The 25167-nt window shown below is 32.5% G+C and overlaps 2 protein-coding genes across 5 annotated transcripts in view; one reads left to right on the forward strand and one right to left on the reverse strand.

The window, feature by feature from the left end:
- Window positions 1-25167, forward strand: part of LOC140436080 (uncharacterized) — a 1443853-nt gene that overhangs the window by 143227 nt on the left and 1275459 nt on the right. The window lies entirely within an intron of this gene.
- LOC140437505 (scoloptoxin SSD14-like) overlaps window positions 1832-25167 on the reverse strand; it is a 93873-nt gene continuing 70537 nt past the window's right edge. For all 4 annotated transcript variants that reach the window (XM_072527074.1, XM_072527073.1, XM_072527072.1 and 1 more), the window contains 5 exons: window positions 21576-21810; window positions 12021-12211; window positions 5746-5986; window positions 3961-4077; window positions 1832-2108 (listed from right to left, as the gene is read on the reverse strand). In XM_072527074.1, the coding sequence (XP_072383175.1) occupies window positions 1953-2108; window positions 3961-4077; window positions 5746-5986; window positions 12021-12211; window positions 21576-21810 (940 nt within the window). In that variant the 3' untranslated portion in view covers window positions 1832-1952. The remainder of the gene's footprint in view (window positions 2109-3960; window positions 4078-5745; window positions 5987-12020; window positions 12212-21575; window positions 21811-25167) is intronic.

A 25167-nucleotide genomic window follows, 5' to 3' on the forward strand; every position in this document is an offset into this window, starting at 1 on the left:
AGTAGAAAAAACTTAATGTATAGTGATCCGTAAAGAGCCGCGTAGATGCAAACTAGAAATAGACGGCAAAATTGTAGAACAGGTAATGAAATTCAATTACCTAGGAGTAGAGATCACTAGTGACAAGGATATAAGAACAGAGACCACAAGGCAAGCATCAAAAGCGGCAAGAGTAAGTGGTTGCCTCCGAGAAACCATATGGAGAAACAAAAATCTAACCATGGAAAGCAAAATGAAAGTATACAAGACAACATTAAGACCAATCCTAACATATTCAATGGAGACAACGACCGATACAAGAAAGACGAAACAACAAATAAACAATATCGAAATAAAAGTATTAAGATCAATAGCAGGCATATCATTAGGAGACAGACAAACCAACAGAAGTGTAAGCGAACAATGCAAAATTCAAAATATTAACAGGTGGATAAAAACAAGAAAAAAACACTGAAACGAACATGTAAACCGAATGGGACCAGATAGATTAGCAAACATCTGTAAAAACAACAAGCCGTATAGCAGAAGACCCATTGGAAGGCCGCCAAAAAGGTGGAAAGATAAGGTTACAGTCAACAACGACTGAAACAGAATAAGAGGAGCAATCCTAGTCGCGCAAAGAAGAAGAAGAAGAAGAAGAAAAAGAAGAAGAAAAAAGTCTGTAAATCTCAGACTCTTCTGCACTTCTCAAGCATTATTGGCACAAATTGGTCGCATTGCTCCTGTAGTGATCCTTTCCCGTTAATATGCTCCTTTTCTAACTTGGCTGCACCGTACTGCAGCGAGCACTTTGTTTTGAGCCATGCCGATACCTTTTACCTTTATTATATATACATATATATATATATATATATATATATATATATATATATATATATATATATATATATATATATATATATATATATATATATATTTCTATACCCTGGGAGTTGGGTTTTTTGCCACATTGGCCCTTCCAAACTGACTGCACAGGTCGCTTTTCTTTGAGATTTTGACTAAGTATTCTCACTGACCACTGGGATACACCACATTTTTAGGCTATATCTCCTGACTAAATTTTGTATTCTCTAATAGAGCAGTAATGGAGAGATTTTCTTAACACAAGGCTCTTTAGATTTACCCATCTAAAAATTCCAATCCAAGATTAATCGTCTTGTTTTATGATTAAAAATAAACAAAAAACAAAAGTAACACTATTAGGTTAGTACTTACTAGTGCAAATTTTGAATCAACTGACCACAAATATATGTTTGTTAAAAAATATATTAAAAAAACTAAAAATGTAAAACAATTAGTTACTCCACACTTTGAGCACATTCTACTGTCATCTGTAAATTTTTGACAATTTTAAGAAAAATTTATACCATTTTCTACGTAACTTTGTACCCAATAGTTATGCAACCCATTCAATACCTTAGTATCCAAGTGAACATACTTTTAGTGCGATAAAAATCAAAAACTAGAATTTTTTTGTGATAATAATAATAAATTTAACAGGAACTGCTCAAGTGCCCCGGAAGTGGGCATGGTGCCCAGAGAAAAGCGTAGATCTTTGACACTATTTTTAATTACATTTGATGACATAAACGTGAAGTATTTTCGCACAAAAAAAGATGGTTATTCTGTTTGTGTGATATTTCTATATGTTTTCATCCAGAATGTTTTCATCCGTCAGATCCATTTTATATGTTTTCATCCGTACATATCCTCATATGTATGCATAAATAAACGCTCGTATTATTAAACGTATTATTTATTTTCATAAAAAAAATCAAATTTAAATAATATGTTTATATGTTATAATCTGTAGAGTATTATAAATGCACAATTTATTTAATACTATAATATAATAAATTAGGCCTACAAGAAGACTTTTGAGAAACATAACACACCGAATACATTTCTCCCTAAATAGATTCACAAATAACTAATTTATATTGTGAACGTTATCACAGATATGTCACTGTTCCAGATCTTCGCCTATCCCAAACTCCTGTAACGGACCCGTCTCGTGTTGATATACACGTCGCTGCAGCGAATCCCTGTCCATCAGAGTAAGCGACTTCGTGGCCTATTTTCCGCAAGCCGTCGGCAATCTCGGGAGCCTGAAAAATTACTCTGTTTTAGTATTAAGCTAAAAAGATACAAATGTATTTTACCAAGAAGATAACTGAAATAAGTTTAATAAAATATACACAGGACTTAATACCCAGATTTGGTCTCCAAAACATTTATGATTCTCATATTCCAGTCGCACGTGAATATTATGAAAGAAATATTTTATTGCCGCTGCCACCACCATAATAAACCAATTTCATGGGAAATATTCTGTAAATTATTTGTAATTCATATTTTTCTAGGTCAATTTTTTTTAAATCTTTGCAGAAAATATTCTTACTCACTACAGTCTTCCGCGTTGAATCGCGTCGATTATCATTGCGCCGAACTTTCTGATCTAGTTCCAGTAGCAGTAATTCACTGATCATTAACTAGTGCATTACTACTACTGGAAACAGAGAATGATTCATTTACACCGTCGATGGTAATATGGTTTGGGTAGAAGTTGACGTGGGGGTTCTCGTGGTTATTGGCGCGTTGATTGGTGCTGGGGCGTCATTGCGATAGTGCAAGTAGATTCGCTGAGCGCTCTAGTTTATAACAAAACCTTTTCCAAAACAGTTAACGCGAAAATAACATCAATAGGAGCATCCATAGACATCAATCCTCCACTCAATCTTAACCCAAAATCTCAGACCCTCATCATATGAAAGCTTTTCTTTCCTACATCAAAGGTTTCACTCACAAAATTAATAAAATTCTTAAATTAAGAGGAATAAAGACAATATTTACCCCCCAACAAAAACTTTCATGTCTTGTCTCTCTCCAATCAAAGACAACATTCCAAATGAACAACACAGAGTTAATAAAATTCTTTGTGCACGCTGCATCCGATCTTATATAGGCCAAACAAATCGTATAATCCAAAATAGAATTTATGAACATTTCAGTTCCCTTTGCAATTTCGATTCAATTTTAGCTCTAGGTCAGCATCATCTTCATACAAGTCACAAAATTGATTATGAAAACTTCAGAAGCAGAGCAAGCATCCGCTTCTATATACCAAGAATTATTCGAGAAGTCATAGAAATTGAATAAGGTCTAAATTGTCTCAATAAAAGACTTGACGGTTACCTTCGACATGGAGACCTTTCATAATGCCAATCCCTGCACCAATCCTCGCGCCAAGCAGTAATACATTGGTTAGTGATTAGTGTAGTAAAATCTGGAGGCTAGGGAGACTGAGACCACGGAAGCCCTGAGGAAGACATCAAAGAGAATGTCGAGTGCTCGGCGCAATTATAATCGACGTGGTTCAACCCGGAAGACTTTTCAGTTTAATATTAATTCTTGTAATAGTATTATCTTAGGGTTATTTGTACTAATCGCGGAAATACGGTATGCGCTGACGTAGTCTAAGTTGACGTGGCCTGGGCGATGTGGGTTGGGGTGGGGGGTCGCTGAAAGCAACGGTCGCCATGTTGACGGCAGTCGTTTAGCATCATTACTCGTGTTTAAATTGTTGGGCCGTTTTTCAATTTCGATGGCCTCACGAATAATTGTAGATTTTAAGGAGCGGATGGGAACGATAGTTTTTGATTTTTCAAAAAATCAAGAATTTTTTAATATCAATTATATATCAAGGGTTTGCCTTCATAGTAGGCAAAATAGGCGTATCCATGTTCTGTATAATGCGGACTATTTATTTAAGCACCAGTCGTTTCCAGACTTTTGGTTCACTCTAAACATATTTACGTATCTTACACCTAAACTATAACATAGATATATCGGATCTAAAGTGTATTTATCCTTTGAATTACATCGTTAATATACAAATATTACATTACTAAGATTTGTTAGTGAATATTTATTCTAAAAAACAAAACACAAAAAACTTACCTCAGTTCTGTAAAGAGGTTCCAGATCTACTGACATTGGCCATAACTGATGATGGAATCTTCTAAGATCTGACGTTGCTTTAATTTCCATATCAAACCATAAATGTCTTACTATCATCTAAAATGACATGAAATTTGTTTTAGTATATAAGAAATGATCAGTAATCATAATATTAAGTAGTTTTTATTTAATAAAGTTGGTAAATTTTGGGCTACCAGTTTTGAGGCTTACAATATTTGCCCCATCGTGAGGTCCCAGTAGGTTATTTTAATTTTGTAATAAAAACTAAAAGATATCAGACACAGGAAAGCTCTATAAATTAAGGTCCTTCTGAAAATCATCTTCCCCCTTAAGGAATATATTCACTCGGACCTTTTAATTTAAAACCTTATGTGTATTTTGTTGAATATTTAGCGAGATGTTATTATTATTTTATATATTTTGTCTCCAGCTGTTGTATCAAGATGCATAAATAAATTAAGTAAAAACTTTTTCTACAGCACAAACATTAAAACACAAACACAATATAATAAAATTGTAACAGCCTTTATGTTGTCATATTAGTGAGGTTTATACTCTCTCTTAAAAGTCCTTCTTATCACCTTGGCTTTTTCTTCAATGGTGTAAAGCTGCCATTCTCTTTATGTAGCAGCGGGGGGGGGGTTTCTGCCGTTCCTTAATGTTCTTTTATCACCTCGGCTTTTTCTTCAATGGTGTGGAGCTGCCATTTTCTTCATGTGGTGGAGGGATGGGTTTTCTGTCGTTCCTTAATGTTCTTTGAAGTTTCCAAATATTTTGCATATTTGGACCCTATTCATCCATTTCTTGTACGTATTTGTCCTACCTTTAGCTTCTGTGTTCTGTCAATGCCGTTTTCACTTGTCTGTTTAGCCAGTTTGCTCAAGTTTTGTCTTCCTGGTTTCTTGTTCTTCTGGTTCTCTTTTTGACTCTGTTTTTTCCTGATTATATCTTTTATTTCTTAGTTTATGTTTCTAAACCTCCCCATATGTATTTTTAGCTCTTCTTGAGTAGTGCTGTTTCTTAGAGCTTTTTGGATGATATTTTCGAACTCTAGGACATTTTCTTCTATTTCTTGTGGATTATTGATCACTGGGATATTGTTGATTCCAATATTTTCAAAACTTTTGTAGTTTGACCACTTTATTTTCTTTCTTTTTTTTTTCTTGTTGTACTGTTTTCTTTCCATGCTCCTATGTCTAATAATATGGGGTTGTGGTCTGCTGATTTTTCGTTTAATGTTTGGATATCTATCTGTAGTCCTAGGTTTTTTAGCTACTACTATTACTAGATGGGTGGGTTGAGCATCTCCTTGAAAACGGGTTGGCCCGATAGGCCCTTTCGTACCTTCAAGTAAAACCACTAATATTTTTATGTCTTTCTGTTGGACAACATTTATCGTTTTACCAACTTTAGTGATTGTTAGATAATCTAGTCTTTCTTCTTTTCGTGTTATTAAAAGCCCGTTCACTATGAGCTTTGTAATTTTTTATGTTATCTCGTAACTAGATATTAATCATCCAGTTAGTACTAAATTTTCAGCTGAATTATTAAAATGAAGTACTAGAAAATTCTGTAGAAATTTTTTTTAGTTTTAAAAAAATCAGACGTTTAAAGCTAATAAAGAATGTTTAGAAATGTCATTGACTACGTAAGGAAGAAGATAAAATTATAGAATATATACTAAATAGATAGATAATACTAAATTAGGACATTATTATCTTCTAATTTAGTATTTTAAAAACGTTTGTATTTTTATCGACGTACCTGAGCAACACTTGTTATAATTTTGGAACCGCCCGCTGCACCAACTGCCATCACAACATCACCGTTTTTTTCTACAACGATTGTAGGAACCATCGATGACATCGGTTGTTTTCCGGGTACTATGAAATTTGCCGGTGATGGCGGGATATTATAAGAGTTGATAATACTAGGTGCTGAAAAGTCATCCATCTGGTTATTTAAAATAATACCTGTACTTTCAGAGACAAAACCCGCTCCCAGCCTAAAAAGAATAAGAGGTTCATGAAATATTACGGAGACAAAAAGATGGAGTATAAAAAAAATTAGGTATAGGTATATTATGTGAAAATATTTTTATAAAAAAAATATGTAATATTCATTAATATCTCCGAATTCGAGAGAGAGAAGAATTCGTTTTTCATTAAGAACGAGTGAACTCTATGTTTGTTATATTTAGATAATTCAGTTTGTGTGGTGTTAGGCGAGAGAATCCAGTAAGCAAAATTGCTATTGTATAACTAAAGAGTTGTTGGGGATCTATATTGTAGTTGAAGCTTTTTTAATATACAAGCCATGTATTTAAGATGAAAGAAAATAGGTTAAATGCAAGAATGCAAGTAAAAAGACCTATTGGAAGACCGAGGAAGCAATGGGAGGATGATGCTGATGAGGACGCTAGAAATTTCCTTGACCGTCGATGTGGAGGAGAATAACTAGGTACAGACCGTAACGGATGAACAGGTTTAATGAGGGAGGTCAGGCCTCGAATTGCGCTAAAGGGACATAGGATGGATGATATTTTAGTTGATATAATCGTTTTTATAGTTGCTATTAAAAGGGCGGGATATTATTTTTATCTACATATAGTTTTGCTGGCCATTGATATATTGAGGGATTGTTGTAACTTGTGCTAGTAGGAACTACTAATATTGTAACTGCATTCGATAAAACAAGTTATTTGAGTCTATAGTCGAATAGCACTTCTCCTAAAAAGTTATGAAAATTTTCTCTGAATGTTGTTGGAAAGACACTAATAGCTATTTTAAGGACATTTTTGGATAATTTTTACCATTTTTCTGTAGCTTTTTATAGCTACTTAAAATGTATTTGCTCCGTATTCTATCCCATTCCGTTGCAGTTCATTCCATTGCATTCCATTCCATTACATTCCATTGCATTCCATTCCATTTCATGTGATTCCATTTGATTCCATTCCATTCCATTTTATAAAATTCTTTTCCATTTTATAAAATTCGATTCCATTACATTCCATTCCATTACATTTCATGTAATTCCATTACATTTCATTTAATTCCATTCCATTTCATTCCATTTCATCTTGTTTTGCCAATCTTTTAAGTATTTTAAGTTTTGCACACAGCTTAGTTAATTGTAGAAATAATTCCGAAAAATGTAATGCTGCTGGTAAAATGCAGTATCTTTCTTCTATATTCTAGGATTCTCTTTGGGTGTTTAGTCTAAGAATATCATAGCATTTAGACTTATCTATAGTGGAGGTATGATGTAGGAAGTGATGTCGTTTATAGCAATGAGGAATGATGTTGTACTTCGGGTAGAGTTTTTTGTTGTACCATTTTGATCTTGTTGGTTTAATCAGTTTTCTCGAGATCAATAAACACAGATGAATGTTTAACAAGACCGAAAACGTTATTTATAATTATGATATTATAATTTATACCCTTTTAAACGGTATAAATCAGCCTTCGGCTTCGTGCTGTTACCAAGGAACGAGCTTTCGATTGTCATGAAATTATCTCGTCTGTTATCAATGTTCTAGGGATATTACCTACTACTGAAAATTGTTTTAAATTATGCCAGATAATATATATTTTCTGTTGGTGCAATTTTACACGGCCTTTCTCCAAAACACAGGAGTCTCCAAACTAAAGATTTCGCCCATTGTCATTCATCTGGTAATTTATATAAATTAATTTTTCCTTTGCCAAGTACATATTATAATTGTGGCATAAATTTTACTAAAGTAACTTTTGTTTTCTAGCTTTATTTATCATTCTATTTACCACAATATTTAACACAAGAGGACTCAAGAAGCCTAACTATTTAAATATTTAAAATAATACTAGATTACTATTTATTTTTGTCTTTACTTTGATCTTTTATGACTCCCGTTCATAAAACTGTACAGTGACTACTCATTGTTCATAAAACGTAAAATGTCCATTATGTAAACCTTCATGTAAGCTTTTTCTCTATTGATAAGTCAGAATAATGCAGGGTAATATAATTTTAAAATCTTTTTTCTTCATTACAGTAAATGCTGCATCTTTAACAATTCCTACATATTTGGTGGTTTTAATGCAAGGTATTTTTGTAATGTTTACAAAAGATTCCTAGCGCAAAAGAAAAATATTGCTTATAACATATTTTCGTAAACGTATAAAACGTTCTTGAAAGTGATACACGGATATAAAAAAGCGAAGAACAAGTATCATGGACGCAGTTTGGATTCCGCGATTCCTTAGGCACCCGAGAGGCTCTATTCGCTGTCCAAGTGCTTATGCAAAGATGCATGGATGTTAACTGTGATGTGCATACTTGTTTTATCGACTAGAAAAAGGCATTTGCTACAGTAAAGGATGATAAACTTATAAACATCTTGAAAGAAGTGGGGTTAGATGATAGGGACTTAAGAATCATCTATAATTTATATTATAACCAAACAGCCAATATTAAAGTGGATGGCCAATTGACAGGGGCAGTCTCCATAGATAGAGGAGTGAGGCAAGGATGCATTCTGTTCCCGGTGTTATTTAATATATACTCTGAATATATCTTCGAGCAAGCGCTAGGCGAACTACAAGAAGGCGTATTAGTCAACGGAATACGTCTAAACAACATTATATATGCCGATGACGCAGTAGTTTTTGCAGATAGTCTGGACGGTTTGCAAAGAATAATGTCGCGTATATCAGATATAAGTAGAAAACACGGACTTGATCTTAATACGAAGAAAACAAAGTACATGGTAGTCAGTAAGCGCGAAATATTAAATTCACAGCTTTTGGTTAACCAACATCCAATTGACAGAGTGGACAGCTACACATACCTTGGTACGAACATTAACAGCCAATGGGATCACTCCAGTGAAATAAAACAACGCATAGGAAAAGCGAGATCGGCGTTCATAATAATGAAGTCTCTTTTCAGAAGTCACAATTTACCACTTGCTACCAAAATCTCTCTCATTAGATGCTATGTATTTTCTACATTATTATACGGAGTAGAGGCCTGGGCACTTTCCGAAGCTTCTTTAATAAAACTCGAGGCATTCGAGATGTGGTGTTACAGACGTATTTTAAGAATTTCATGGGTGGATCGTGTGACTAATGTCGAGGTTCTACGTAGAATAGCCAAGGAATGCGAGATTATTAACACCGTCAAAGAGCGCAAACTAGAATATCTTGGCCATGTTATGAGGAATGAACAAAGATACGGCTTGTTGCAACTCATTCTTTAGGGCAAGGTATTTGGAAAGAGAGGACCAGGGAGAAGAAGAATATCTTGGCTTCAAAACCTGAAAAAGTGGTTTAATACATCGACAACCGGACTATTCAGAATAGCAGCAAGCAAAGTTAGGATAGCCATGTTGATCACCAACATCCGGAACGGATAGGCATCGTAAGAAGAAGAAGATAACATATTTTGAATTTCGACGTAACTAAAGTATTTTTAAGTTACACGAAAGTGTCACGAAAATTCATATATTTATTAAAAATTAAAAATTTGAAGAAATTTGCAGGTCTGGAACGTACGGGGATTTGAGGAAATTACGTCTTTGGTGCTTTGTTCCGTTAAAATTTAATTGTTATGAAAACAATGAAAGTACTTTTAACTTACAGATTATCTGCTAAAAATGGTAAAAAGAGTATATTATTAAAATGGTTATATTTTGTGAAAATGCTTATATAATAACTAGTGATTTTGCGGTTTTATGCGACTGGGGCATCAATCAATTGCTATCTACAGTCACTCATTAAAGTTTTTAAATAATAAACTTCTTGTAGAGTAAAGTAAGTGGCTCTTCCGTGTGCTAACTACTGCAGTGGTAAATATTCAGGAGACGTTCGTTAGATTTTCCGAGTTTGAATTTTTATTAGCGGATGTCTGACGAAGCAGGGATGCTGAGTCCTTTATGCTACATAGATTACAAATTTTTACATACATTGTGGATATTAAGTCTTACCCCCCCCCTAGTGAACTCCGTTATTTAAGACAAAGATGAAAAACGCTCGGACCCGTCAATTTTTATTTTAATAGAGGTATTTTATAACATAAAAAAATTGTCACCCCTTTCATCCCCTTCACTTGACAGCTACCCCTTCAGATTTTTTAAATAGCAATCGGGGTCGTGCGATAGTTCGTCGGAAAGGGTTTGAAAAGAAGAATTCTAAAATCTATCAAACTTTACTTTAACTTTAAGGATCTGTTTGTTAATAACGATTTATTGTTTGGAGATACACTTTGCGATACAACAATACAAAAGTAGGTACACTGGTTTTGCTTTAATATGGGACATTCGGTATAACAAAATTTATTTAATTTTTATTCTTGAACGTTTAAACCGAATTATTTTTTTGCAGAATAAATACTTTTGTGTCGTTAAAACATATCATGGTTAGAACAATTTTTTAAATAATCTAGTTGGCGTGTATAGTTTTTGACAACTGTCAGAAAAACCAAGCAATTAGCAATGTTGATTGTAAAGAATATTGACAAGAACTTAAGATTTGGTGAGCTTTAGTGATGAACTGTAAATTTGTAGTATTAAAAATTCAAAACAATCAAAATGGCACCACCTCGTAGATTAGTAGACAAATGTAAAGCAATTTTAATATTTAGCGAAGCAGGCCGTAACTACCATGAAGCTGTGAGAATATTTAATGAACGTTTTCCGAATCGTCCAATTGATCGACATTACTATAGACTACTTGTCACCAAATTTTGTGAAACTGGTTCTGTCGAAAACAAAAAACGGGATGGTAGAAAAAAGATTTCTGAGAAAAAGAAAGTAGATATTTTGTCTCAATTTGTAGTAAATCCATCCAGTTCAACTAGAAATGTTGCTCGCGAATGCGAAGTAAGTCACAGGACTGTCTTAAACATTTTAAAAAAGCAAAAATTTCATCCCTATAAGATGAAAATGGTGCACGAATTGATAGAGGATGATCCAGATCGACGACTGCAATATTGTGAAAATATGGATAATAATATTTCACAAGATCCAAGTTATTTAAGACATATTTGTTTTTCCGATAAAGCTATATTCTACTTAAATGGTCATGTACATCGATAAAATGTAAGATATTGGTCTGACGAAAACCTTCGATTGTTTCGAGAGTGTCATACTCAATTTCCCACTAAATTAAATGTTTGGGCAGGTATACTAGGGGATCACATTATAGGCCCTTTTTTTATCGAAGTCAATTTAACGAGGAACGCTATCTTAATCTATTGAAAACACAAATAATTTCTGCAATTCATGATGTGCTTAGAAACAATCCAGGCGAATTAACCCAAGATATTATTTTCCAGCAAGATGGAGCTCCGCCTCATTACGATGCTGGCGTTCGAAATTTTTTAAATAATTTGTATCCGAGAAGATGGATTGGACGTTGTGGATTCATTGAATGGCCACCAAGATCACCAGATCTTACTCCTCTAGATTTTTACCTATGGGGTTACCTTAAATCCAAACTGTATGGGAGCCAGTTGACGACAGTTGATGAACTCCGTTAAAGAATAATCGAAGAATGTGATAGCATTGATATGCAGACCCTACAAAGGGTTAGCGAGGCAAAGAAACAAAGAATCTACTTCTGCCAGGAAGTAAATGGAGAACATTTTGAGCATCTCCTGCAGTAATTTAAGTTTTCTTTGGGGTAATTTGCCAGTTCCTTTAATTTTAGAGATGTAATTTAATACATTATTTTTTGTATATTTTATTTTAAATAAAACCATTATGCCATACACAATTTCAAACTTATACATTTTTGAATTTTTCTTTTCAAACCCTTCCTAACAAACTATCGCACGACTCCCATTGCTATTTAAAAATCTGATGAGGTAGCTATCAAGTGAAGGGGATGAAAGGGTGACAATTTTTTTTATGTTATAAAATACCTCTATTAAAATAAAAATTGACGGGTCCGAGCGTTTTTCTACTTTATCTTAAATAACGGAGTTCACTAGGGGGATTAAGAGTTAATATCCACACTGTATAAATTAAAAGTATTATCATATTAACACATACTTACATGCCATTAATGGTACTAGTAACGACAATAGCATCGCCATTTGGAGCTAAAAAGCATAAATTTGCAGTACCTTGATCTATAGGAACAGTTGCATTAGCTCCGTAATATGTAATATCGGAACTGGTTGCAGTAAGATTTATAAGATTTCTTATTTCTTCGGCAAAGGCCTTTGAAGTTAAATTAGCCATGACCTAGAATTAAAAATAAATAATTAAAAATACCAAAGTCGAACATTAATATTTAAGCATCGTTGAATAAGAACATTTAAAGCAAATTGTGAATCTCTTGTCCTCAAACTCAGGTGCATGACAATATTGTCAAACTTTTTTTATTCTTGTCGAGCTGAAGTTTAATTAATATATAAAATCCATATAAACTTCTCGTTTAAAATACATTGGCGCATTGTTTACTACTATATTTTTATTTTATGCAATCGCAAGTTAAAGATGATTCAATGTACTCGAATGTACAGTCTTCCAATAAAGTCGTCCCATAAGCGCACCTCAAAAATATGCACAATATGATTTTAAAGCCATCTACGTATACATACGTTTTGTGACAAAGCCTATTATTATCGGATATTTCAGATTATTTCTAAAAATAGGATGTATCTGTAGCTTCACATTTTAAAATTAGTTACCAATATACCATAAGACTGTACCACAACAAAGATATAGTTTTTTAAATGAAATATCCTGTATTTTATTTAAGATGAACAGCAACAGCTTTTAAACATAGTACAGCTGCGTCTCTTCCAGAATGGGTGGCTAAAAACAGGCTTAAATGGGGCCGAACTCAAAACAGAGAATGCAACGGAAAACACACTGTTAAATATTTTTCAGGATATTGCTATGACGAAGAAAACATCACTGCCCATTGTCCCGGGCAGTCTTTTGGTGGTCAAGGGGTGCTAAGAATTCCCCGGTTTAAAAAGCAAAATCCACTGTTAAGATAGCCACGTGGAACGTGACAAGCCTTTGTGATTCCGGTTAATTGGAAAATATTATTGAAGAGGCTGAATACCTAGAATTGTTAGTTATTATTATAAGAGAATTATGATAGTCTGGTTCAGAAATATACAAACACAAATACGGTGAATTGCAGTAAAGTGGGAATGATAACGCCAATTCATAACATAGAAAAGCAGTAGGAATTTTTGTAATACTGCAATTACAAAAATATGTCCTTAACTTTGTCCTAACACATGACAGGACAATGCTCTTACAGCTGAGTGCCACTCCATGTTATATTAATCTAATACAGGTATACTGCCCAACTAAGGAAAAGTGCCGTAAGTCCAAAAATATTGAATATTGAGTTATATATGGTTTCCTATATTTTCAACCATGCAGAATTCAATGGGCTACTCAAAATTGCCGTATCTCCAACAATGATCGAGATAAAAAATAATTTTTTGCAGTAAGTGTATCAAAAGTTTTAAAATAATAAGCAAGACTGCCGTAAATACAATAGACTAACCAAGAACGCAGTAACTTCTTTGTACATACTGCATTTTTTGCTGAGTACACTGTACTTACTGCAGTCTTTCTTAGGGGTTATTTAAACAGCTGATGTACTTACTGCATTGTATTTATATTGACCATAAATTGTGAGGTTATGTTTGTAACTTAAGAGTTTGCTAAAAATTTGCTGTGTTTAGTTTAGGTTATAATAAGCCAATATTTGTGTTGTTGAAGTGGTTCAGAAAGTATATAAATTACATTTAGTTAATTGTTGTTTTGGAACATGAGTGCTTGAAAGTTTAATACAGTCTCAACTCGTTCTGAACTTACTCTAAACTTAGCTCTAAAAAGCACCAAGACTGACACAACAGTTGTACAAGATGAGAAATCAGAACGAAATTTACCTACAAAATGTTCTTCCAGTGATTTATTAGAAGCTAATGAAGAACCTCAACCATCTAGCCGCACTATAACGTAGACTATAACGTAGATGATGTTGGAGATGTGAGATTGCCTGACAATATAACTCAACAGGTAACAGACAACCATAATATATTAGTTTATGACCTTAGTGAAAATACACTGATATCACGTCCACTGTAAGAATATCATGTTGATAAATCTGTTTAGTTGGAATCACACACTAACATACAAGTTATAGAGATGTACCTGAAGTACTATTTGAAAATCTATTTACAAATGTGGTCCAACCAAACAATGATAATATAAACTTGGAAAGCGATTTAGGTGTTCCGGCTGCTAGTGGTGATTTTCTGATAACTGCAAATGAAAATAGTAAACAAAAAAATGTATATTGTAATGACAATGCATTCTCGGGATTTGATAATGTACTCACTATGAAGGATTTCCCAATGTCCTTTAAGGTTATTGGGTTTCATGCTGTCGGCTGCTAAAATTTTTGAGCAAATGATACACAGAGGCCATTCTGCTTCATTTACTTCAGTAAAAGTAAACCCAAAATTGAAATGGGAATATTTTCTTGATTCAAAAACGCTACATTGTGCGATGAATAATTTTAAAGAATATTTTTTATACTATTTAAGACATTGATAATCCTATGTTTGCATTAGATCCTCGGGTGTGAATATTTAGATATCGTTGTAAGGATGTTTAATAACAACAATATTTAGCAGATGTTCATTTAGAGTTATTAAAAAGTACAGACTACTAGTTTGAAATTACAATTGTTAATACCAACAACTCAATGACTTCTTTACTGTACTATACGTTTAACAATTATATTATGACTTTATAAAAATTATCCCATTCTAATGGTTTCAGGGAAATATATTTGTATGTACGGCTTCCGTAATCATCAAATCCATTACTATCTGTTCCTGTCGTTTAATAATGTAGTACATTTCGGCATAAATACATAAATAACCATTTTGGAACAAGAGTTTACCATTTACTGAAGTAAATTTAAATGAAGTTTACACGATGAGAAAGGAATAATACTAATAGAAGTTATAAAATTTTTATAAGCTCTTAAATATTACAGTAAATTACGTCATATTATAATTTAGATAACCCCAATTAAATATATAATAATACCCTATGTGACGAAAACAAATAAATCTATATTTCCGTAAAATAGTTTCGAAGAATTTTAAAAATTGCAAGGTATAATATGTCAACAGACGTTGATAAAGATGTTAATAGAGACATGAGGAATCTAAAATTTGCATTCCACGACATGTCTATCAACTAAGCAGAAATCCTTAACGAATTTGTTTCTTGTACTCATACAGAGTAGATCCGAATAAAATGAAAAAGACAGCAAAGATTTGATTTCACGCACAAAGCGTCTATGTATCTGTTGCAATTGTTTCGAAACTATTTTACGAATTTTTCTATCAGATGTCGCTATTGCGTCCATAACGAAGCCATTTTATTGTTGCTTCTTAAAGACAGAAAAGATTTATTTTTCACGTTGAGAACGCCTATGAATAACTGTTCTGATTAGACTTATTAAGTCGAAATACGTATCAACAGATACAAAGACGCTTTGTGCGTGAAATCAAATCTTTGCTGTCTTTTTCATTTTAAATCTATATTTGTTTAATATTTATTATTATGGGATCTAATATGATTGTTCTCGCCATTTTTTCGTTTCCCACTTATTTCTATTAGGCGTACTAGATGAATCTCCGATAGAAGCAAAACATAAAGAAGAAGAATATAAGATGTACACTTAATGCAATAAACCCTCCTGTACTAACCTGGCCGGAAATTACACCCTTACTAACCTAGGTCTGGTGATGTAAGAAGAGAATATTTTCAAGAGAATATTCTCGGCCAGAAAATTCTTGGCGAGAATATTCTCAGCTTGAAAATTGTAGAGTCTTTAGCTGTAGCTCCATATCCACACAGTCCACGCTGCGTAATTTTGTTGACTCATCATCTAAAGAGGACCAAGAAAATTTAGATCAGCTTTTCGCTGGAGCTATTTATGCAACAGAACGCCATTTGCAATTGTCGAAAATAAACACTGGTAATTGTTTTTCAAACAATTAAGACCTTCTTTTAAAATGCCAACACGGTATTTTCTTTCAAACAAGTTGCTAGATGCAGAACATGAAAGTGTCGATACAAATATTAAAGTGAAAATTGCTAAATCTACTGTTCTTGGATTGCAGCTAGATGGTTGGAGTAACCGAAGGAATGAGCCAATACTAAACTTCATTATGACCACTCCATCTCCTGTTTCTTATAAAACTTTGTCTACACTTATCAACATACAGCAGAATATATGTTTGAAAAACATGTTACAACTACATGTAAAGTTTTAGAAGAAATAGAACCCCAAAAATTTTAAGCTGTAGTGACTGATAATGCTAGTGCCATGGTTAAGGCTAGGAATCTTAATTATGAAAATTATAAACATATATCTGTTTATGGGTGTACTGCTCACATCTTAAATTTGTTGATTGGTGACATTTCTAAAACAAAAACAATGGCATCTTTAGAAGAAGGAATTAAAGTCATCATTAAAGAAATCAACAACCCTCACATTTTGTCATCCACTTTTAACAGAATTCAGCTTGAAAAAAGTGAAACAAAGGTAGCACTTATTTTAAAACTGCCAGTTAAAACTCGTTGGGAATCAATTATTTATAGTTTATAGAGTCTCCTTGATACAAAGTATGCTTTAAAAGTTTTGACGATTTGTGAGAGTGTTAGTGTCAGTAAACGAGTTTTAAAGTTTATTATGAGGATGAGGACGTATTTTGGGTAAGGGTATCAAAATTATGTCGTCTCATAAATCCTATTGTTGACTGTATTTCTTAATTAGAGTCAGATAAGCCCCGACTAAGTCAGGTAACTAAGTGTTTTTTTTTAAATCATATGGATAAAGAACTATCTTTAAGTCTATGATGGAAACAAGAAGAAAAAGCAATAAAAATGTTGGTCCCTAAAAGAAAATAAATGGCATTTAGACATTCAATTTATTTGACATGGTGTTCATTTAAGCAGAGAAGAACAAGTTGAGGGAACTGAGTTTAGAGATAATTTAGCCACTTTAAAATATATTGATGATTCTGCTAAAAGAATGGCAGATTTGGCACTTTATCGGTCTAAGGAGGAAGTTTTTGGAAAACCATATGTTTTAAAATTAATTAAAACACTAGACTCCATCCTATAATGGAAATTTACATGTTTCGGAACAAAATGATCTTAAATAGCAAATAATATAAAGCATGCTTTTATCAAGTGCAGCGACTGAAAGAAGTTTCAGTACTTATGGCTTTATCCACAGCTTACTGCTGAACGGGCTGGTACGGTAACTTTTATTGCTCACAATTTAAAATTGTTTAGACGTAGAGCAATTCATGACTGAGCTGGCCGCTCATAAAAAACAAAATCCCACAAATTTTCATCAGTAGATTGAAATGCAGAATGTAACTGACCAGGATGAGCTAATCATAGAAATACATTTTAAACCTGAGGTCCTGAGTTGTTTTTATGTATATAAAAAAGACTGTTGTTTCATCTCATAATTTTGTATATAATTTCATGGTTCTTAATACTCTATTTAATTTTTAGCAATATCCCTAAGCTCGTCATAGGGTTCATTCTCAGAAAATTCTCCATGTCGAGAATATTCTCCGATTTTTCATTCTCGAGAATTTTCTAATACTACTTAGGTCCCTGGGACCGATTATTTTTATATACATAAATGGGCGCATATTTATTTAATGTTTATTAAAAATAAACATTGTGTTGTATGCTTTTATGATTTTAATATACTTTATGAGCAAAATGTTAAAAATAAACAAACTAATAAACAAAGAAACCAATTAAAAAAGAAGCAACTTATTTCTACCTATAAATAATTAAAATATTTCAAGTAAATTGAAAACATCATCATCAATCAGCCCTGAGTTGTCCATTGTTGAACATAGGCCTTCTTTAGACTTTTCCATCTGCTTCTGTTCTGCGCTTCTGCTATCCAATTGGTCACGATTCTTTTAAGGTCGTCCGATTCTTTTGAGGTCGTCGGTCCATCGCGTTGGGGGTCTTCCTCGGTTTCGCTTGTCAGCTCGTGGTCTCCACTCAAGCAATTTTTTTGTCCAACTGTCGTCTTTCATTCTTGCAACATGTCCTTCCCATCTCCATTTTTGCCTTGTAATATGTTCGATAATGTCTTTCACTCCGGTTCATCTACGAACTTCCTCGTTTCTTATTCTATTTCTTAAGCTTATTCCAAGCATTGATCTCTCCATCTTTCGTTATGTCCTTCTCAATTTTTCGGCTGATGTTTTCGTGAGAGAATTTGCAAATTGAAATAAGCACATAAAAAAATTAGTTTTTAATATATTTTAGAAGTCAAAAGGATTAAAACGTCAATTTAATTAAAAATAAACGTTAAACTGCATATTTCAACCTGAACATAGATCTCTATAAAAATAGTCTTGGATCTTTACGGTATTATCCCGACAGCTGCATTCTTCACAGATGGGTAATAAATGCACCAAACACATTTTTTTTTAGTAATAGTGTCCTTTTGAACTTGTCTGTTTATATGATCATTTAGTAAATAATTACCAAGTTGTTCTTAAAAATTTTTCTAGGTATTTTGTCTTCTGTATTATTGCATTTGTAAATTATAAATGTATTTATTACAGCCACATTCTTTGCTCCATAAAACAAAACCGTTGGCCAACGAGAGGCAGGTCTAAAGCAGTTTTATAAGAAGCTGGCAGCCTATCCACGACGTCTACTCTCCCTTTCTTCTTCTTCTTCTTCAGCCTTCAGTAATCCAACTTTGGACATAGGCCTCCCCCAAATCAATCCAGTGTCTTCTATTTTGAGCCACTTGCTTCCAGTTGTGTCCTCCAATCTTCTTAATATCATCAGCCCATCTCATTTCTGGTCTTTCTCTGCTTCTATTTCCTAACCATGGCCTCCACTGTTGTATTTCGTGGTTCTATCTCTTATCCTTTAATCGGGCATTGTGTCCTGCGAAGCTCCATTTTAATTTGGCAGCATGTTTTCCTGCGTCTTTTACTTTCGTTTTACTTCTAATCCATTTGTTTGTTTTTTTGTCTATAAGTGTCACCCCGAGCATTGATCTTTCCATCGCTCTTTGTGCTTTTACTATTTTATCCATATTGGACTTGGTGAGTGTCCACATCTGTGAACCATACGTGAGTATAGGGAGGATACACTGATCGTAAATTCTGGTTTTCAAATACTGTTCTATTTTTGTGCTTTTCAAAATCCAACTCAGTTTTCCAAATCCTGCCCACGCTAACCTTATTCTTCTGGTAATTTCGGCAGTTTGATTTTCTTTGTTAATTTTCGTTATCTGTCCCAGGTAGATGTATTCGCTTACTGTTTCTAAATCTATGTCGTTCAATGTTATTTCTGGAATGTTCGGTGTATTTGTCATTATTTTTGTTTTTCCAAGTTCATATTAAGACCTACTTTTTCCGAAGCTTGAAATAGTTGCGTCATCATAGTCTGTAGTTCTTCGAAACTTATAGCGAATATTACAATGTCATCAGCGTATCTTAAATGACTCAGTTTTCTTCCATTAACATTTACTCCCTTATTTGCCCAGTTAATGTCTTTAAATACGTTTTCAAGTCCAAGTGTGAATAGCTTTGGTTAGATAACATCTCCCTGGCGAACTCCTCTGTTAATTGGTATAGCTTTAGTTTTCGCATCAATTTGTATTTTCATTGGAGCTTTCTTGTAACTCTACCTTTAGTTTCATTAAATTCTGTGATGATTTCCGGCTTTTAAGTTTCTTCATCAATTTTATCTAAGAAATTAGAAAATAAGTAAAACATTTTTACTACATCGCAGAATATAGCATAACAGAGTTAAATTCTTTTGGAAGCCGAACATACTTGTTTTTACTGGTGGACAAATATTCGGACAAAACTCCGGCAGAACTACTCTCTTATTTTTTCTCATTGTACCTAATAGTGTTAGCTGGTAATCATTCAGAAGTTTGGCTGCCATATTTACAGCGGTAAAAAAACGGTACGTTTTGTACCTCTTATAGGTTCGCGTAAACGAGAAAGCAAGGCAATATTAACAATATATGTTTGATAAGGTCCATTCCGCTGCTTGATTCTATTGACGAATTATAAAACATTTTCGCGTCTCCAAGAGCATATACTTTTATGTCATATTTCCGTTATTTGTTGAGCATATAGATCCAAAACTAACATCTACCACGAAATCCTAACAACAAACCGTTCTAAAATAGGACATTAAATAATATTTTGTTAGCTAGGCAGTAGAAATAGAAAATTCCCTTAAAGTAGCTAGTTTGCCACGTTTTTGGTGCTTTTCTTGAGTAGTTTTATCATCAAAACACAAATTTTTTAATAGAAACCTACACCTTTCTAGGGACATTTTTAATCAGTATATCTCCATTGACCCCCATATATCCCCATTGGTTCTGAAAAAGTCAGTAGCATTTTGGTGGTTACTCTTGTTTGTAGCTGCTATGTGCAGTAATCCAAGAAATGCCTTCAGCTCAGTTACGTCTATCGGGCGAGATGTTTTATAGGTCTTAGCGTAATCTTTCAGTAAATTATATTTATTGAAATTTTCTACGATAACTTCCAATAATTCCAGCGTAAAAAATTATTTCCAAATTTCCGAAATTCTGTGTTTTGATTAGCAACTTCTCTCACGCCTGTCATTTGCGTTACAAAATTGCTTATTCGAAACATGCTTATTTGATCTGATAATAATTATCTTTGGAGACTGAAACACCAAAACATATTATGAGACAAACACCAGTAGGAAGAAGGTCAAAGGGAAGACCCAAACTTAGATACATGGAACAAGTGGAACAAGATCTGAAAACACTTAAGATTACCAACTGGAAAAACAAAGCAAGGAACAGAACAGAATGGCGGAAAATCCTAGAACAAGCCAGGACCCAGAAAGGGTTGTCGAGCTACTGATGATGATGAATTATCTTTTTCTAGAAAATATAGAGTTCTGTGAATAAGGCTATTTTCGTCTAAATTTTTATTGGAACCATTTTCTTTAAATACTTCCTCAGTGTTAGTATTGTAGTCTTGAGTTTTAACTTTGTCAAAAACCAGGCTCTTATCATCAGTATCGTCTTGCATTTGTTGATTGTCAGAATCATATTTTAACTCATTCCATAGCATTTAAATTCTCTCTTGTTCTCGGTCATAATCTTCGATCGCCATGTAAACTATGCTGTAACAAAAAGTTACGTTGTTCTACTAAAAAAAAAACGCCCAAAACAGAGAATTCTATTAAGAATTTTATAATAAAAAAAACAGGTTTACCAACCTCAGTCGCAGAGAATGGTTTTGATTCTAGTGGGAAAAATGCACACACTGTGTCAACACCGCTGTTACACTAAACAGAAGACGTCATTCCAAGAAGCTACTACTATGCACCGCCTTTGAATCGAAACAGATCGGTGGTTTTCGCAAAATTGCAGTGTTGTCGGTCTTAAAGACCATAGGTTATCAACGAAGGGTTAAGCAATGATCTCTTTCATAGATATTTTCACCTTGAAGACAAGATAATGTGTTTTAATTCTAAAATAGTTATAGATGATTACCTCGGTAACGTTAACAAAGTTCTCATCTCCTAGGAGGGTTCTTTTAGCGTAGGCAAATTTAAACGTTTCTATAATTTTTTGATAATTTTCAATAGATTCGGGATTATTGGTGTCCAAATAGTTATCCCACACATTTAACATTAAAGTAAGTATTGGCCCTGAACTTGGTAATGGATGTGTATGCATAGTCCTCTCGTCTTTAAACTGTGTACTAATTGCTGGTTGCCACTTTGGACTAAAATTAAAAGGTTAAAAATAGATTAGTTTTGAAATTAGAATGAATACATTTTAAAATAATCTGAACAGGCAAGCAAATAGATAACAGAAAAGCATATTTACTAAAAGTTTATAAAGAGTATTCAATAAACTTCCCCTTTGGCTAAAACTCCGGAAACTCCTTTTAAAATAATCGATTAGAATATACAGAAAATTTTGCCTATAAATTCAAAAAAAAATATTTATCTTTTAAACTCTCATTTTCCTATTAAACTTTTATCTTTGCATCAGAATTTCTCGCCGCGTTTCATAGTGTTGTTCTATTGACCAAAACTCTAATATTAATTTCACTTGAGTGTTTCTGAAAAAACTGGATAGTGCGTTTTAATCCCTCTTTAACCAATTATAATAACTATCAGGTGAACCTTTAATTTCTTTAGCAAACCTTGAAAAAACTAATTATTAATAAAAGTTTTAAGAAAATTGTTTACACAGATACTTCAAAAGGCCACACATCAGATCCTGTTGGATCTGCTGTGACGTCAATTTAACCAAATCTTGCATGTTCCTGCTCGTGAGCTGCCTACATATTGCTGAATGGTTCTCTATTATTTAAGCTGCTAACTCGGTATCAAAAGGAAATAAAAAAGTAGCAATAAGTACCAACTCTATAACTTCTTTCCAATCTCTTAAAAGTATGTCTACTAAACATCCTTTGGTTTAAGCTATCCAAAGCTCTTTCTTTATTCTAGTTTAACCAAAAGTGTCTATGATCTCGATTCTGTGTGATTTTGGAATTCTTGGCCAAGAAACCCCCTAGTTTTCTGCAAAACAAGCCGCATTTAAGATAAATATTAAGAACGTTTAATTAACTAGGGAATCACAGTGGTTTTTAAAACTGCCATCCCATGGTCTTGGCAAGATCATGAATGCAAAATACCTGTTAAGCTTCGTCATATCCATCCCATCATTAAGATGTTTAAGTTTCCCTCCATAATACATACATACAAGACTAACTACTTATAAACTATTTAAATGACTTCTCAAGATTTACCAGTATCTGTAAACTGTGCTGACACTTTATCGGTTGGACATATTTGTTATCTGGGTTGCAAGCATTAAAAAAAACGAATCGTGTGATTTGAACCTTAGTAAAATACACAATATAGGGTATATTGCATGTATATATATATATATATATATATATATATATATATATATATATATATATATATATATATATATTGTTATGATGTGTTTTTTGTTTGAATGATGAGCAATGAGTATTTTTAATAATATAATATATAGGGTTTTTATCGCGGTTCTCAAAGAATTAGCTTGTAAGTACTTTTTTAAATTATCTTTATTATAACTATTATGAAACACACATATATATCTAACCTAGTCAATGTAAATTTAAAATAAACTATCTTTAAACTGATATTCTTATAAAACTAATTAAATTCTATAGACAATCTAAAATTTAAACAAACTATCTTCAAAATTGAAATTGTTATGACACTAACTAAATTATATTAACAAAATTTTGTACCTTTCTTTCACTGAATGCCTAAATGAACTATTTTCCACTAAGTATATAGATTCTAATCACCACTGAATGTCTTCGTACTTCAGTTATCCTTGTTTTTTGTGAAATTACTTTTTTCAATTATCAGCTTCTACCAATTTAAGATATATTTTTCTTCACCAGCATCTATACACCACCAACCAAACCAGCAAACAGCATTTATATTTATTCTTCTTTTCAATATACCAATATCCAATTATTATAAGTTGATTTATACTAATCTCCAACCATAATATAATTTAATTTCTTCCAATATACCTTTTTTTATCTTCAATAATTATTTGTGTATAATTATAAATGTGCATTAAATTATATGCATAATTTTTAATCTTCATTTAACTCACTATATTAAACTATTGGACTATTTGTACTTGATTCACTGACTCTAACTAACTTTCATAATAAACTGCTTGACTTCTGACAAAAAAACTTAAAAACTGCTTGACTTCAGACTAAAAACTTCTAAAACTGCCATCTTGAATCCAAATCACGGGTATTTATATGTTTTTGGATTTCTAGAACCATCTCGTAAGATATCATGTTCTAATTTGTTCTATCAAATACTTGTCTGAATTTTCTGGAACAAACCATTTCGCAAACATGGCCATCTCCGGAGATCCAGAGAATTCCATTCTTTTCTATTAATAATTTTGTTTACATTTAGGCTTTTCAGATCAGAATATATAATTAAATTAGTAACTTAACATTCTAATTTAATAAAATACACATTTCAAACAATATATTATTATAACCCACTTTATATTCGTAAATATTCTTAAACGTCACTTCAGAGTATAAATATCTGTCAATCTCCGAGAGTATTTTTGGTTGCCTATGCACATGGCTCACTTAAATCTATTTACCACATTATAATTACTAAAATACAACTTTTTATAATTATTATATGCTAATTTCTTAAAATGCCCTCACATAAATATATTTTTATAAATTTCTCTAGTATATAACTTATTTAAATTAATCAAATACTTTTTTATATCTAATATTATGTAGTATATAAATTATAAATTATTTTCTATAAACCTTAATCGTATCAATACCCCAAAATAATATTTAAAATAAATAATTTGCTTATTATTTTTTTAAATATTAATTTTCTCATACCTTATTAAATTTAATAAATCAATTTTTTTTTTTTATTATTTAAAATGTGTTAAATACATCCCTGTTCGCTGTCTATGTCAAAACAGAGAACAACGGAGCACAGTTCGGCTATTCTATGGTCAAACTGTCATGTCAAATGGAGCAATGGATGCGATATCAGAGAATAAAATATAACCTTAATTAAAAATATAATAGATATGGTGTTCTGTTTATTTAGAGACAAAATCTAGGAATTATTTCCATTCAAAATAACTTCATCAATATAAATTGGTAAGTTTTTCCACTTTATTATATTAGAAAGACATTTTTATAGCAATTATAGTATCTAACCCCAAATTATGATTTTTAGGGTACAAATTAATTTCCATATATACAAAATTCAACAAGTATGATGTCAAATTGATTCAAAATAATGAAATCTACCATCTACCATTTAACAAATCAAGTCTATTGAATAAAATGGATATATCAGTAAGTTATTAGTGTTATTATATTTGTGTTAAAGGTATAGAAATCATTATTCAATCTCTTCATGATATTGAAAAATGTCGTTGATATGAAATATGCCTCTTAGTCTGTTCTCTGCATCTATTAACACATAACTATTTAGTCCATTCTGATTTTCAATTGTATATGGACCTTCAAACATTGGTTGTAATTTCTTAC

Source organism: Diabrotica undecimpunctata, chromosome 3, assembly GCF_040954645.1.
Source record: "Diabrotica undecimpunctata isolate CICGRU chromosome 3, icDiaUnde3, whole genome shotgun sequence".
NCBI classification, from domain to species: Eukaryota; Metazoa; Arthropoda; class Insecta; order Coleoptera; family Chrysomelidae; genus Diabrotica; species Diabrotica undecimpunctata.